This window comes from Galeopterus variegatus, unplaced genomic scaffold (genome assembly GCF_000696425.1).
Source record: "Galeopterus variegatus unplaced genomic scaffold, G_variegatus-3.0.2 Scaffold1377, whole genome shotgun sequence".
NCBI lineage: Eukaryota > Metazoa > Chordata > Mammalia > Dermoptera > Cynocephalidae > Galeopterus > Galeopterus variegatus.
In genome coordinates, this window is record NW_007727488.1 from 107928 (window position 1) to 124095 (window position 16168).

The 16168-nt window shown below is 40.0% G+C and overlaps 1 protein-coding gene and 1 pseudogene across 1 annotated transcript in view; one reads left to right on the forward strand and one right to left on the reverse strand.

Annotated features, from left to right (window-relative positions):
• PAPSS1 (3'-phosphoadenosine 5'-phosphosulfate synthase 1) overlaps positions 1 to 16168 on the forward strand; it is a 107365-nt gene that overhangs the window by 10033 nt on the left and 81164 nt on the right. The window contains exon 2 of the mRNA XM_008576628.1: positions 14550 to 14664. Within this exon, the coding sequence (XP_008574850.1) occupies positions 14550 to 14664 (115 nt within the window). The remainder of the gene's footprint in view (positions 1 to 14549; positions 14665 to 16168) is intronic.
• LOC103593606 lies at positions 14758 to 15234 on the reverse strand (annotated as a pseudogene).

Sequence of the window (16168 nt, forward strand, 5' to 3'; positions counted from 1 at the left end):
GTCATCTAGGGACCCTCCCATTGAAGATATTGATAATTTAAAAAATTAATCCATTAAATACATGTTTAAAAGTTCTTTAATCTTTAAAGCAGAATAGTTGGAGAGCCATAATGTGTAAGCAGAGCACATGCATGACATTAAATGACGTGCATGCTAGTAATTTAATTCTGATTTGGGAAGTCTGGGGTAGGGCCTGAGATTTGCTTCCTAACAAGCAACCAGGTCATGCCAGTGTTGCCGCACAACACATTTGTAGTAGCAAAGTTTTAATAATAGCCTTTTCAAGTTATTTTCTGAACCTCTGGGAATATATGATCTTTACTTTTGTTATTTATCTTTTTTTTTTTTTCCCTTTTTGTCTTTTTTCGTGTCCGGCAACGGATTGCAACCCTCAGTGTCGCGCCCGTGCCGGACCGGCAACGGGATCGCAACCCTCAGTGTTGCTCCCGCACCTCGCTCAGCCAGTGAGCGGGACCCGGTCTGTATGTGGGATCCGAACCCTTGGCGGGAGTGCCGCCGCGCTCCCAAGCGGCGCACTGTAGCAGTGCGCCACAGGGCCGGCCCTTGTTATTTATCTTTGATTTGTTAATGTTCAAAAGATTAATTTCAATTATTAGTTAACTCTGTGAACTGAAGCTTTCTTCTCATTGTATTCTACAATATCTTCAATTTGTCCATGTCATATGCTACTTTGTCTTCAGTTTTGTCCACCTTATGTCTGGGGACATAAGAGAAATGTGCCTATTACAATTTCAAGAATTTCTCCTTGGAGGAATACACAGTCAGTTTAAGGTGGGTGGTAGGATATATGAAAGATGTTGAAGTCCAGAATTATGCTAGATATTTGATATATGCTCGGTACCCCTACAAATTTTACTTAAAAATTCAAAGTTCTTTAGAAAATCATTATAAACTCACAAAACCTGAAATTCTCCAAGTGGCATCATAGGAGAAGTTAATTTGCCCCATAGGAAAGTGGATGAAATAACAAACTGTCCCATGTTGCAATTAAGGTGGTCAAAAAAGGGGCCCAGGACTGCTCGTGTGGGTGAGGACTGAGATTTGTAGAATGTGTAGAAAATGCATACCACAAGTATCAGAGACCATGTGACATTAGCGTAGTGGCAGGATTGATAGTCATTTAGTCTAACATGTAGAAAGTATTATCTTGAAAGGAATTGTCCCACTTCTGCTGGACTTAAGATTTATGAATATCACTTATTTCATTTACAAGTTATACAGATAAAACAAATCATACCTTATGATAAATGTCCTGTATCTAACTTTTACTGAGCACTGACTAAGAACAAGAAAGGAGGTTGGGCATTGTGGAAAATACAAGTAATTATGACTTATCGTCCTTGACCTACCCATTTAAGGAAGTAAACATTTATGCACAAAAAAAGACACTTAAAAGTATTGAACAATCCATAAATAACATGATATAGTAAGTAAATATTACAGGGACTGCCTGAGTATACATATTATATATTTCTACAACGCGCTCAGATTATTAGGTAAGAAACAGTAAGGCTGATTTCTCTGTTCTTTGAACAGATATGAGGCTATTGAAGACTCCGAGAAGAGAAATTTAGAGTCAGAAGGAAATAACTCACTCTTGAGCCTTAGTGAGTCATTAATGTCATGTTTCTTTGACAGAATTATAGGAAGGATTTGTCTGGAGTGGGTGCAGAAAGAAAAAAAATGGGGAACTAGAAGATTGCATGTAAAAGTGGCCATTAGATTCTTAAAATTCAGGTATAAGCCTCTACCCTTTTGCAATCCCAGGAATTTTTAAAAGTGCTGTTTGACTTACCCAGAAAAACTGGGAGGTAGGAGAACTTGACAAATTTGTTAAAATTTATTTTTTAATATGAAAAATATCATACATAAACAAAAAAAACCTCATTATACTCAGACTACCACATTTCCTGCCAGAATTTTTTTTTTTTCCTTTTTGTCTTTTTTCGTGACCGGCAACGGATCGCAACCCTCAGTGTCGTGCCCGTACCAGACTGGGACCGGCCACGGGATCGCAACCCTCGGTGTTGCACCTGCACCTCGCTCAGCCAATGAGTGGCCGGTCTGTATGTGGGATCCAAACCCTCGGCGGGAGCGCTGCCGCGCTCCCAAGTGGCGCACTGTAGCAGTGCGCCACCGGGCCGGCCCGTTGCCAGAATTTTTTTAAATGTAGGAGGCAAGAAACTCTGAGGGGGCATTCTTTTTAGTGATTAAAACAATCTTGACTTCTCCTGTATTTTCTCTCAACCATATCCTCAGCAGTTTATAGCTTGTCAGATAATTATTTTTATACATTCTAGCTTAATTTAATAAGAAAAGCTGAAGATATTTTACAGGGCCAAAATAAAATTTATTAGGTATGAGAGTACTTCAAAAAATTTGTGGAAAAGTGAAATTAAAAGATAATACAAATCTTTCCATGAACATTTTGAAGACCCCTTGTACATGTTTCTTCTTGCCCAAGAGCAAAGTAACTTGGAAAAACCCCAAAACAAAATGACTAAGTTAAACGGGTTTTGCAAGTGTAGGCAGCATTCCTTGTATAGCACTCTCCTCACTTTCCTTCCAGCAGAGCCCTAGCTCCCTTCTCCTTTTTAGCCAGCGTGGCTGGGAGCTAAAGCCAAATGGGTGCTGCTGCTTCCCAAGAGATGCAGGTGCCTATGTCTGAAACCCTGTTTTTTGTTTAAGTTCTTGGAAATGCACAGCTGGTAAGTTATGTTTGCTTCATCAGTTTATTGAAAAAAAAATGAGTCTAGAGACCCATATTACAATTTCTCATAAGTAATTATTGAACATATAAAGTATAATTTTATTGGAAGTACATTTATTAATGAGGCAATTAGTGGGGGCAGGTGCTGCTTTTGCTGTATGCCTATTAAAAGAATTGTCTTTTTGGCCCCAGAGGATTTTCTACCTAAGGGCAATGAGTGATAGTAAGATTCAGATGGACAAGAGATGCCCCAAAAGTGGGAAAAGAGATCCTTAGCCTCAGGTGCTTTCTCAGGCAGGCCAGTTGTAAGAAGTTGAAGATCTTGATGGAAATTAATTTCTTAAAAAAATCTGAGTCTTGGTGGATATCAGCTAGATGGTGGAATAGGACTTTCCAGTGCTTGTCCCCCTGCAGAAAAATCAATTTGAACAATCATCCTTGCACAAAAATACATTCGCAAGAGCTAGGGAAACCAGGTAAGAGATTATAGCACTTGGATGTTGCACAGAAATAAGAAAAGGTGATTGAAGAAGGTAGGAGGGACAGTTTTACATTGCTTGCGTCACCCCTCCCTCAACCCCAGGGAGTACCAAATGGAGTTGTGCTTCGGGAAGGGGAGGGAAGTGAGCACTGGACTTTGCCTTGGACCCCAACACCAGACGCACTCCAATAAAATCCAGTGCTGGGCAGGCCCACAGAGTCCCATACTTCAGGCTAGTACCCATGGACTGAGCCTCCAAGTTTGCCCTGGTGTCAAGCAAGACCTTGCAGCCCCAGGCTCCAGGCCTACCTAACTGCAGTCCCTTCTGAGGTTTCAGACCAGCCCAGAGCCAGATCAGACCACATAGCTCTAGGCTTCAGGCCTGTTCCAGTGCAAGGCTGGTCCCTACACCCTGAACTCCAGCAGACCCAGGGTCCGGACCCATCTCAGTAGATCCCATCACTGGACAAGTCCCTGCAGTCTCAGGTCCCAGGCCATCATCCATACCCAGCCTTTATACTGGCCCCCGCAAACTCAGGCTCTATGCCTATTCCAGCACCAGGCTGGACCCAGGATCCAATGGACCCAGGGTCTGGGCCCATCCCAGTAGATCCTGGTGCCAGGACAGCCCCCAAACAGGCTCCAGGACCTCCTCTGTAGATCCAGGTGCCAGGCTAATTCCAGCACTTGGCCAGCCCCTGAAGACTCAAACTCAAGGCCCAAACCACCTGCTCCAGGTCAGCCTCTGTGGACTCAGGCTTCAGACCAGTCCCTGTGGGTAGAGTCTCCAGCCCCACTTCTCGAACTCAATTAACATGTCTTTCCCAGTGGATACAGGCTCCAGACCTAATACTTGGACCCAGGTCTTAAGCCCACTCACTTGCTGGTCCAGGTACCTGGCCAGCCTCCCTGAGGACCACACCAGATGGCCTGCCCAGAATCTCTAGAAAGGCTGACTGATGAAGGGCTTTCCAAGACAAAGCCCGTCTGCAAAGACTGGAATGAGTTCCTACTTCTTCAGTGTGCAGACATCAATGTAAAGCACAAGAAACAACAAAAAAAGGAGACATAACACCACCAAAAGAACAGTGATCTGCCAGTAGTGAACTGAGAAGAAATGGAGAGATACAAAATGCCTGAAAAATAATTCAAAGTTGAAGCTCAGCAAACTTCAAGAAAATACAGATGCTTCTCAACTTACAATGGGGTTATGTCCTGATAAACCCATCATAAGTTGAAAATATCATGAGTCAAAAATGCATTTAATAAACTCACCATAAAGTAAAAAGAAATCATAGGTCAAACCATCATCAGTCTAGATGCTCCTCAACTTCTGATGAGGTTACATCCTGATAAACCCATTATAAAATTGAAAAATTGAACCATTTTAAGTTGGGGACCATCTGTACAGAGGAGCAAGTCAGGAAGTCAAGAAAACAATAAGTGACCAAAATGAGAAATTTACCAGAGAGATTGAAATTCTGGAGCTGAAAATATAATAAATGAAATTTAAAATGCAATAGAGAAGATCAACAGCAGAATCAATCAAGCAGAAGAAAGAATCTGTGAACTTGTAGACAGGTTATTTGGAAATGCATAGGAGGGAAAAAGAAAAAACAATGAAAAGGAATGGAGAAAGCTTTGGGATTTATGAGACAGCATTAAAAGAGCAAATATTCAAGTAATAGGAGTTCACAAAGGGGAAGAGAGATAAAGGGATAGAAAACTTATTTAAAGAAATAATAGAAAACATTTCTAAATGTGAACAATATATTTCATTTGCTTTTTTCTCTTGCTGTTTTCAGGATTCTTTGTCTTTGATTTTTGACAATTATGTGTTGGTGTAGTCTTGTTTGGATTGAATCTGATTGGAGACCTGTACTTATTTAAAAAAATAATGGCAGAAAATATTTCTAAATGTGAAAAATATAGATGTCCAAGTACACCAACACATAATTGTCAAAAATCAAAGACAAAGAATCCTGAAAACAGCAAGAGAAAAAAATAAAATCAAATATAAAAAGGGGTTTCAATAAGGCTAGCAACAGATTTCTTAGCAGAAACCTTGCAGGTCAGGAGAGAATGGGATGATATATTCAAAGTGTGCTGAAGGAGAAAAACTGCCAACCAAGAATATCATGTCCAGCAAAGAAGTCCTTCGGAAATGGAGAGATGATGACTTTCCCAGACAAAGTTGAGGGAGTTTATCATCATCAAAACTGTCTTAAAAGAAATGCTAAAGAAGAGTTACTCAAGCTGAAAGAAAAGCACATTAGTAACACAAAAACATCTGAGAGTGTAAAACTCACTGGTAAAGGTAAGTACACAGTCAAATTTGGAATACTCTAATTCTGTAACAGTAGTGTATAAATCACTTATGTTTTTAGTATGAAGGTTAAACGACAAAGCTATTTAAAAATAGCTATAATAATTTGTTAAGGGATGGCTTCATTGCTGAATTCTACAAAACATTTCAGGAAGACCTACTATCAGTCTTCCTCAAACTCTTTGTATTAGTCAGTTTTCTGTTGCTGATAACAATATATATGAAACTGCGTAATTTATTATAAAATGAAATTTATTTCCTGCAGTTTTGGAGGCTGGGAAGTCCCGGGTCCAGGGGCACATTGGGTAAGAGCTTTCTTCTTGGTGGAAACTGTACAGAGTCCTGTGGTGACCAGAGTATCACATGGTGAGAATGGCAAGAGCGCCTTTAAGCTGCTCATTTGCTGTCCTTATAAAGTCACCAGTCACACCCATGATAATTCATTAAATCATTAACCCATTATTCCATGAATGGATTGATCCATTCATGACAGCATAGTCCTCATGATCCAATCACCTCTTAAAGGCCCCACCTTTCAACATGGCCACATTGGGAATCAAGCTCCCACATGAACTTTGAAGGGAACAAAATTCAAACCATAACATTCTGCTCCTAGCCCCCAAACCTCATGTCTTTCTTACAACAAATACATTCATTCCATCCCCATAGCCCCACAGTCTTAACTTGTTCCTTCACAAACTTAAAATTTCTAAGTCCCATCTATGAAATTAAAACAAGTTTTCTACTTCCAAGATACAGTGGTGGGTAAAGGATAGGGTATACTTTCCCATCCAAAAAGGAGCAGCAGAGAAGAAGAGGACTAGGCAGCCCAAAGCTAGTTTGAAATCCAGCAGGGCAAGCATTAAATCTCACAGCTCTCTTGACTCTATGGAGAATAATCTCTCTTGACTCTATGTCTGGCATGCTCTGCACACTGGTGTGGTGGTTGGGCCCCCAAGTCCTTGGGTAGCCCTGCTCCTATGTCTTTCCTGAGCTCAGTCCATGCTTCAGCTCTCCAAGCTGGCATGGTGCTTTGGTAGCTCTGCAGTTCTGGGGTCTTTGTGGCGGTCCTGCTGTAATGGCTCCACTAGGCATGGCACTGGTGGGGGTTCTCTGCTGTAATTCTGACCCAACATTTCCGCTTATTATTGCTCTTATGGAAGCTCTCTTCAGCCACTCTGCCCCCATGATAAGTCTCCATCTGGGCCCTCAGGCTTTTCCATATGTCCTTTGAAGTCTTGGTGGAGACTGCCATGCCTTCACAGCTCTTGCATTCTTTGAGAGCCTGCAAACTTAACACCATGTGGATGCCACCAAGGCTTCTAGCTTGTATCTTCCAAAGTGGCAGGTCCAGCAGCTATCTGTTATCTATCTATTTAGCCACAGATAGAGCAGTTGGAGCAGCCGGGGTGTGGGGAGTAGCATCTGGCCCTTGGTAGTGAGCCTGTGATGGGTGTCCTGGACCTGTTTCCCCAAACCTTTCTGTCTTCCTAGGCCTCTGGGCCTGTGATGGGATGGGCAGCCTTGAAGATCTCTGAAATGCCCTCAAAGTCTTTCTTCCATTCTCTTGATGATCCCTTCCCTCTGTACTAATATCCTTATCAGAAGGTTGATAGGTTACACCCTTGGTTTCCTATCTTGAACATACTTTTTCATTCTTTATGTGGCCAAGCTGAGAGTTATCCAATTTTTTACCCTATGATGTTTTAAAATTGTAAATCTTGGCCTTACCTTCTGCCTTTGCTACTTAGAAATTTCTTCTGTCAAATAACCCTGGTTCATCACTCTTAAGTTCTGCATTCCATAAAGCCCTCAGGGATGGACACAATTTGCTGAGTTCTTTGCAACTGTACAGCAAGGGTGAACGTTGCTACAGTTTCCAATAAGCTCTTTCTCATTTCCATCTGAGACCTCCTCAGAATGGCCTTTACCATCTATATTTCTATCAGCATTCTGTTCACTACCACTTAACCAATCTCTAAGAAATTCCAAACTTTCCCTATTCTTATTGTCTTCTAAGCTCTCACCAGAATCCAGGCTTTTTCTAACCTGCTCCTCCAAATTCTTCCAGCCTCTGCCCATTACCCAGAGCCAGAGCCATTTCCCATTTTCAGGTTCATTGTAATCAGTGTCCTACTTTTTGGTACTAATTTTCTGTATTAGTCTAGTTTCTGTCACGCATGATAGAATACCTGAAGCTGGGTAATTTATAAAGAAATGAAATTTATTTCTTATAGTTTTAGAGGCTGGGAAGTCCAGGGCCCAGGGGGCTCATCTGGTGAGGGCCTTCTTCTTGGTGGGAACTCTGTAGAGTCCTGAGGCGATTAGAGTGTCACATAGTAAGAATGGCACAGCACCTTTAAGGTGCTCACTTGCTGTCCTTATAAAGCCACCAGTCTATACCTGTGATAACTCATTAAATCATTAACCATTGCTTCATGAATGGATTGATCTGTTCATGAGAGCATAGTCCTTATGATCCAGTCACCTCTTAAAGGCCTCACCTTTGCTGCCACATTGGGAATCAAGCTCCCACGTGAACTTTGGAGAGGACAAACATTCACACCATAGCACTCTTCCAAAAAATAAAGAAGGAATGCTTCCACACTCATTTTACAAGGCCGGCATTACTCTGATGTCAGAGCGAGACAAGGACACTACAAGAAAAGAAAATAATAGACCAATATTCCTGATGAACATAGAAGCAAAAATCTTCAACAAAATAGTAGCAAACCAAATTCAATAGCATATTAAAATGATCCTTCACCATGATCAAGTGAGATTTATCCCTGGGATGCAAGTATGGTTCAACATATGCAGATCTGTAAGTGTGATACACTCCATTAACAGAACGAAGGACCAAAACTGTATGATCACCTCAATAGATGCAGAAAAGCATTTGATAAAATTTAACATTCCTTCATGGTAAAAACTCTGAACAAATTAGGAATAGAAGGAATGTACCTAAACAGAATAAAGGCTATATATGACAAACCCACTGCTGACATCATACTGAATGATGAGAATTTGAACGCTTTCCATCTAAATCAGGAAGAAAACAAGGGTGCCCACTCTTACAGTACTGGATTATGTCTTTTTTTTTTTTTTTTAACAGTTGGCTGGTACAGGGATCTGAGTTCTTAACGTTGGTGTTACAACACTACGCTCTAACAAACTGAGCTAACTGGCCAGCCCTCACTCTCACAGTACTGGAAGTCTTAGCCAGAGCAGTTAGGCAAGAGAAATAAAAGGCATCCAAACTGGGGAAGTGGTGGTTAAATGATCCTTGTTTGCAGACAACATGATCTTATATATGGTAAATCCTAAAGGCTCCACCAAAAGACTGTTAGAACTTATAAACAAATTCAGTAAAGTTACAGCATACAAAATCAACATGCAAAACGCAGTAGTGTTTCTATGTATTAACAATGAATTATCCAACAAAAGAAATCAAGAAAACAATCGCATTTACAGTAGCTACCAGAAAAATAAAATACTTAGGACTAAAATTAACCAAAGAGGTGAGAGACCTGTACAATGAAAAGTATAAAATATTGATGGAAAAAATTGAAGACAAAGATAAGTGGAAAGATATCCTGTGTTTGTGGATTGGAAGAATTAATATTGTTAAAATGGTCATACTACCCAAAGTGATCTACAGATTTAATGCAGTATTTATAAAAATTCCAATGGCATTTTTCACAGAAATAGAGAAAACAATCCTAAAATTCATATGGAACCACAAAAGACCCCGAGTAGCTAAAGCAGTCTTGAACAAAAGAACAAAGCCGTAGGCATCATACTACCTGACTTCAAAATATACTGCAGAGCTGTAGTATTCAAGACAGCATGGTACTGGTATAAAACCAGACACATCTACCAATGGAACATAATAGCCCAGAAATAAATCTACCTATTTTACCAAGAATATACAATGGAGAAAGACATTCTCTTCAATAAATGGTATTGGGAAAACTGTATATCTATGTGCAAAAGAATGAATTTTAGACCCTTATACAAAAATTAATTCATACCATATACAAAAATGAACTAAAAATGAATTAAAGATTTAAACATAAGACCTGCAACTGTAAAACTACTAGCAGAATACATAGGGGAAAACTCAGTGACATTGGTCTGGACAGTGATTTTTTTTGTGTGTGACTCCAAAAGCACAGGCAATAAAAGCAGAAAGAGACAAAGTGGGATAACATCACACTAAAAAGCTTCTGCACAGCAAAGGAAACAATCAACAGAGTAAGAGACAACCTACAGAATGGGAGAAAATATTTGCAAGCCATACATCTGATAAGAGGTTAATATCCAAAATATATAATGAACTCATACAACTCAATAACAAGAAAACCCAATTAAAAAAAAGTGCAAAGGTTTTGAGGGCCGGCCCGGTGGCGCACTGCTACAGTGCGCCGCTTGGGAGTGTGGCGGCACTCCCGCCGAGGGTTCGGATCCCACATACAGACCGGTTCCCGCTCACTGGCTGAGCGAGGCGCGAGAGCAACACCGAGGGTTGCGATCCCGTTGCCGGTCCGGTCCGGTCCGGGCGCGACACTGAGGGTTGCGATCCGTTGCCGGACACGAAAAAAGACAAAAAGGGAAAAAAAAAAAAAGCGCAAAGGTTTTGAATAGACATTTCTCAAAAGACATACAGATGGTCAACAGGTATGTGAAAAAAATGCTAATCATCACTAATCACCAGAGAAATGCGAATTAAAACCACAATGAGGTACCACCTCACACCTGATAGAATGGCTGTTATAAAGATGAAAGATGAGTGTTGGCAAGGTTGTGGAGAAAAGGGAAACTCTGGTACATGGTTTTTGGGAATGTAAATTAGCACAGCCATTATGGAAAACAGTATGGAGTTTTTTCCAAAAATTAGAAGTAGAACTAGCATATGATCTAGCAATCCCACTATTAGGTATATAACCAAAGGATATAAAATCAATATGTCGAAGAGATATGTGTACTCCCTTATTCATTGCAGCACTGTTCACAATAGCCAAAATATGGATTCAATCAAAGTGTCCATCAGTGGATGAATGGGTAAAGAAAATGTATATACACACAATGGGGTACTATTCAGCCTTAAAAAGGAAGAAAATACTGTCATTTGCCATAACATGGATGAACCTGGAGGACATTATATGAAGTGAAATAAGACAGGCACAGAAAGACAAATACCATATGATATCACTTATATGTGGAATCTAAAAAATTGGATCTCACAGAAGTAGAGAATAGAATGGTGGTACCAGGGGCTGAGGAGGGCAGGGAGTCGGGGAGATGTTGGTCAAAGGATACAAAATTTCAGTTAGATAGGAAGAGCAAGTTCAAAAGATTTCTTGTGTAACAGGAGAAGCTAATAACAATATATGCTTAAAAATCACTGAGAGAAGATTTTAAGTGTTCGCACCACAAAAAATAAGTAGGTGAGGTGATGCATATGTTTATTAGCTCCATTTAGCAATTTCATAATGTATACATATTTCTTAACATGTGCACAATAAATACATACAATTTTTATTTGTCAACTAAACAAAGTTCATGCTTATGTACTTGCAACACCTACCCCCTCGTTTTGAAGACCTCTGAGCCAAACCAAGGCCCTGCTTGGACTCATCACTATTTTATGCCTGCAACTTGTGTCACCGAACATACCTGTGGAAAAATATACAGTTGCGGTAACTGGTCTTGCTTTAAATTTATGAACATTGACATCAAACAAGTTCTTTCGGGTGCCCAGCAGTCATTCTAGATTTCCCTAGTCCATTGCTTTTCCACATGTCTTTGTGCCTGCTATTACCCTTCTCTGGAATATGCTTCTGCCAGAGATCATCAAAGTTCATAAATGTCCTTTTTTTCATGAAGCCTTCTCTGGCCACTGTGTCTAAGTTTTCAACATCATTCATCCTTTGATATTTCTTAGCAACATTTTTTTTTTTGTGTTATTTACTTTTTTCCTTTATGACAGTTATTTCTATTTAATTTGCTTATTTATCTTGGTCCTTGTGCCCCCTGCCCCCTTCTCTTCTACTAGTTTAGTGGTTCTAAAACTTGAGCTTGCGTCAGTATCATTTGGATGGCTTGTTAAATTTCAGGTTGTTGGGCCACACACCAGAGTTTCTGACTTTGTAGACCTGGGGCAGGACCTGAGAATTTGCATTTCTGAAACATTCCCAGGAGATGCTGAAGCTGCTGATCAGGGACCACACTTTGAGAACCACTGCACTAGAATATAAGCTCCACAGAACAGTGATTTGTAACAGTATTGTTCACTTCTGTTTCATCAGCACCTACAAGGATGTCAAGAAAGTAGTATGCATTCAGTAAGTGTTTTTGAACGAATGAATGATGAATAAATCTGTCTTGAGAGATAAGAGCTACAAGCAGTATAAATATAAACACCCTATCAAGACAATGCTGACACCTATTTTATAGAGTTGAAAAGGACCTAAATTATGGTTTAGCTCCACAGGAAGAGAAAATAGAGGCTAACTGTCGGGTCCGCCCCCGGCCGACCCGAACAGCCCTTGCCTTGCTATCAGTCTCTCCCTTGGTGTTCCTTCTGGTGGGTGAGCCAATTGCCCGGATTCCTCTTTCCCTCTGGTCCCCGTTGGAAGGAGATGGGGGAAGAGAGCCGTGAAGAGAGGTGAGCACAGCCGCTGGCCCCAACCAGCCCATTAAAGGACACTCAGACGCGGCGGGGGTTCTGTCGTTCAGTTACGTTTATTATCACACAAGCACTTACTTTTATTTATTTTTATTTATTTATTTTTTAAAAGATGACCGGTAAGGGGATCTTAACCCTTGACTTGGTGTTGTCAGCACCACGCTCACCCGATGAGCCAACCGGCCATCCCTATATGGGATCCGAACCCTGGGCCTTGGTGTTATCAGCACCGCACTCTCCCGAGTGAGCCACAGGCCGGCCCGAAGCACTTACTTTTAAAGGCAAATGGGGAAGGGAGGTTTTTACATCCTCCAGTCAGCTTAAAGGTTACAAGAGCATGCATCCTGTCTCAGTGCCTAGCTATTGCACTCACACAGTGTTCACGATCATGGAAGCTCATATTTGGCCAGTAAGGGCTAAGGCAAGGTTCCTGCAGACACTCCCACCCTACTTCCTCCTGGCACCGTCTTAGGCTGCCATGTTAATACGCCCTTGTGGGCCCATAATGGCGCCACTTGTAATGTCACTTAAGGTGGCGTTAGTTTTTTAGGCCCAACAGCTAACTATTTTTTTCTTTTAGAAAACAGCTTTATCAAGATATAATTTGCATACCACTCAACTCACCTATTAAAATATACAATTCAGTGGTTTTTAGTATATGCACAGATTTGTGCAACTATAACCACACTCAATTTTAGAACATTTTTATTTCCCTTAAAAAGAACCATGTAGCTTATAGCAATCGCTCCTCATTTCTCCACAACCCCTCAGCCTGAGGCACCATGAATCAATTTTCTATCTTTATAGATTTGCCTATTCTGAACAGTTCTTATAAATGGTATTTTACAATATGTGGTCTTTGTGACAGGCTTTTTCACTTAGTGCAATGTTTTTGAGGTTCATTCATATTGTGACATGTATTACTACTCGATTCCTTTTTTTTTAAAAAAGATGACCGGTAAGGGGATCTTAACCCATGACTTGGTGTTGTCAGCACCATGCTCACCCAGTGAGCTAACCGGCCATCCCTACATGGGATCCGAACCCGTGGTCTTGGTGTTATCAGTACTGCACTCTCCCGAGTGAGCCACGGGCCGGCCCCTCCATTCCTTTTTTATTACAAATAATGTTCCACTGTATGGCTATACTTTATAATTTTGTTTATATTTTATCCCATCAGTTGATGAATGATTAGTTTATCTCCACCTTTTGATTTGTATGAATAATGCTGCTGTGAACATGTGTACAAGTTTTATGTGGTCACATGTTCTTATTTCTTGAAAAGTATCTAGGAGTAGTAGTGTCTTGTCATGTGGTAACCATGTTTAACTTTTTGAGAGACTGCTGTTTTCCAAAGTAGCTGTACTATTTTACCTTCACACCAGCAAATGTTATGAGGATTCCAATTTCTCTATATCCTCACCAGTACGTGTTATTATCTGTCTTTATTATAGCTGTTTTCATGGGTGTGAAGTGCTACCTCACTGTGGTTTTGATGTGCATTTCCCTGATAGCTGATGATGTTGAATATTATTTAATGTGCTTATTCATAATTCATATATTTTCTGTGGAGAAAAGTCTGTTCAGTTCCTTTGAGGCCGATGTAATTTTATGCCCTTTTTGTTAAAGGAGAAGAGAATTTGGAAGAACAGCAAGTTATAACTGGTGCAGTCCACTTTTTCTCATTGCAAAAGTAGCTATTTCATGATATCTGTAGGCGTTCCTTCCACCCTTCATTTAGGAGTCTGCTCAAATGCTACCTTCTCAGACTTGCTTCTTGATCGGCCAGTCTAAAGTGGCCCTCATTCCCTATTTTTTCTTTCTTACCCTGTTTTTTTTATAGCGTACTTATTGCTCTGTGACATTACAATTAGGTTTTATTGGTTTATAATCTCCTCCAGTGGAATGTAAGCTCAGTGAGGGTAGTAGGTACCTTGTTTTGTTCATGTGGCATACTAGTAGGGCCTTAGTAGGTGGAAAGAATGATTGAGTAAATAAATGTGTGAAAAGACTAGCTCTGTACTGTGCTACTCATAGCTATGGAATCCTGTACAAGTTATTTAACTTTTGTGAAGTTTAACATCTTCATCTGTAAAGCCACAGTAGTAAGGTTCATTGGGTTGCTGGGTGGATTAAATTACTTGGTGTATGTGAAGCACTAAATACCATACCAGTACTCTAAAGAAAAAAAAGTTTAGCTGTTTTATTTTTTTCCTTGCTTTTGACATATTATGTAGTTTACTAACTATATGTTTGCAAGGAATATGTGTTTACCTTTTAAAGGACTCAAGTGAACCAGAATTGTTTTTTCTCCCCCCAGGGAATGCAGAGAGCAACTAATGTCACCTATCAAGCCCACCACGTCAGCAGGAACAAGAGAGGTCAGGTGGTGGGGACCAGAGGTGGCTTTCGTGGTTGCACGGTCTGGCTAACAGGTATGGTCAAGAGAGAGAAACTAGTTCATTTTATTTATTTATTTATTTTTACAGTACAGTGGTCTTGGTGTTTTATTATTATTTTTATACCCGTTATGCCATGTATTCATAGGGAATAGGTTCCAGTAGGTCAGGCTCCTTTCCCCTGGGTCTCACAAAGTGTGCCTCTCTGAGTGGAGCAGGCTGGCGCTTCAGTTGAACCCAGGTTCCTTTTTCTTTTGCTTCCTTCTTTTTCTGATCATTTTCCTTCATGCATTTCAGGAAGATGTCTCAGCTCTTAAAGTGCTTCATATGCTCAATAGGCACATTAATTCTCTTGGCAAGAATCTTGCCCTTAACTTGTTTGTTACAATGCCAATAGCATGTTGGGTGACACTGTAAACTCTTAGTTTTGCCATGGTAACATTTGTGGGGCATTCCTTTTTGAACAATACCCATTCCCTTGATGTCTGCAATATTACCTTTCTTGTAGATTCATGTGTATGTGGCCAGAGAAGCAACTCTGTGATTTCTAAAAGGCCTAGAGAATATTTATCAGGTGACTCTCCTCTTTCCTTTTGTTTTTGTCATTTTGGTGAATTACTGGAAGATGGCAGTTCCAGCTGACAGGAAGCAAACCAATTCATCTTAAAAACAGTGCTTATAGATAGCTTTGGACTAGGAGTAAGCATATTTAAATTTTGAGCTCTGTTCTTGTATTTGGAGCAAGAACAACATATAACTGACATAGTTGCTTAAGAATAACATTTCTTCTTGGTAATAATTCCTTTTGTTCTTTTACAGGATTGCTGTTAAATAAAGGGAAAAAACCAGAATGTTTCTTAAAATTACCTTTTAGTAGATTCTACATTAAGTTCTATAAACTTCTAAGTACAAATAAGACCTGGATTCTGCTTCATTAAGCTAAAGATATAAACCATGTGAGAGAGAATAAATGATAAGGAGTTTCACATAATCAGTTTCTATCCTTCGGCTTTTGCTTTGGCCTCTGATTGTTTCTTGTGTTGGTTTTTCCAGAATCTCTCTTTGGGTTTAGCCTTAGCAGGCTGGTGAGAGAGTAAATTGATCTAGATTTTTGGAAGTATCTTTAAAAATGATGGGTTCTTTTACTTACAGGAATTGTATTTAAAATTCGATACAACATGCCAAATTGCCCACTAAAATTTTATACCAGTGGGAGAGGGTCTCTTTTCTAGTGTTTTTGTTAACACAATATATTACAGTCCGTGTAAATTTGTCTGATCGGCAAAAAACATTCCTGTTTCTGTTTTTTTAAATTACGTGTTTCAACAGGTCTGTTTTGTGTGAAAGAAGACAGCACTCTCATATTCTTCCTGTTTCCTCATTATTATGTCTTGTTAAATTGTTTACTTTTATATTGCCCAGGTTTGTAATGCTTACATTCTGTTCTGACATATGAAATTTCTATAAATTGCTTGTATTTCGTTCTTTAAGTTGATTCAGTACTTACCAGTTCACCATCAGTTCTTTTATTATGGCATGT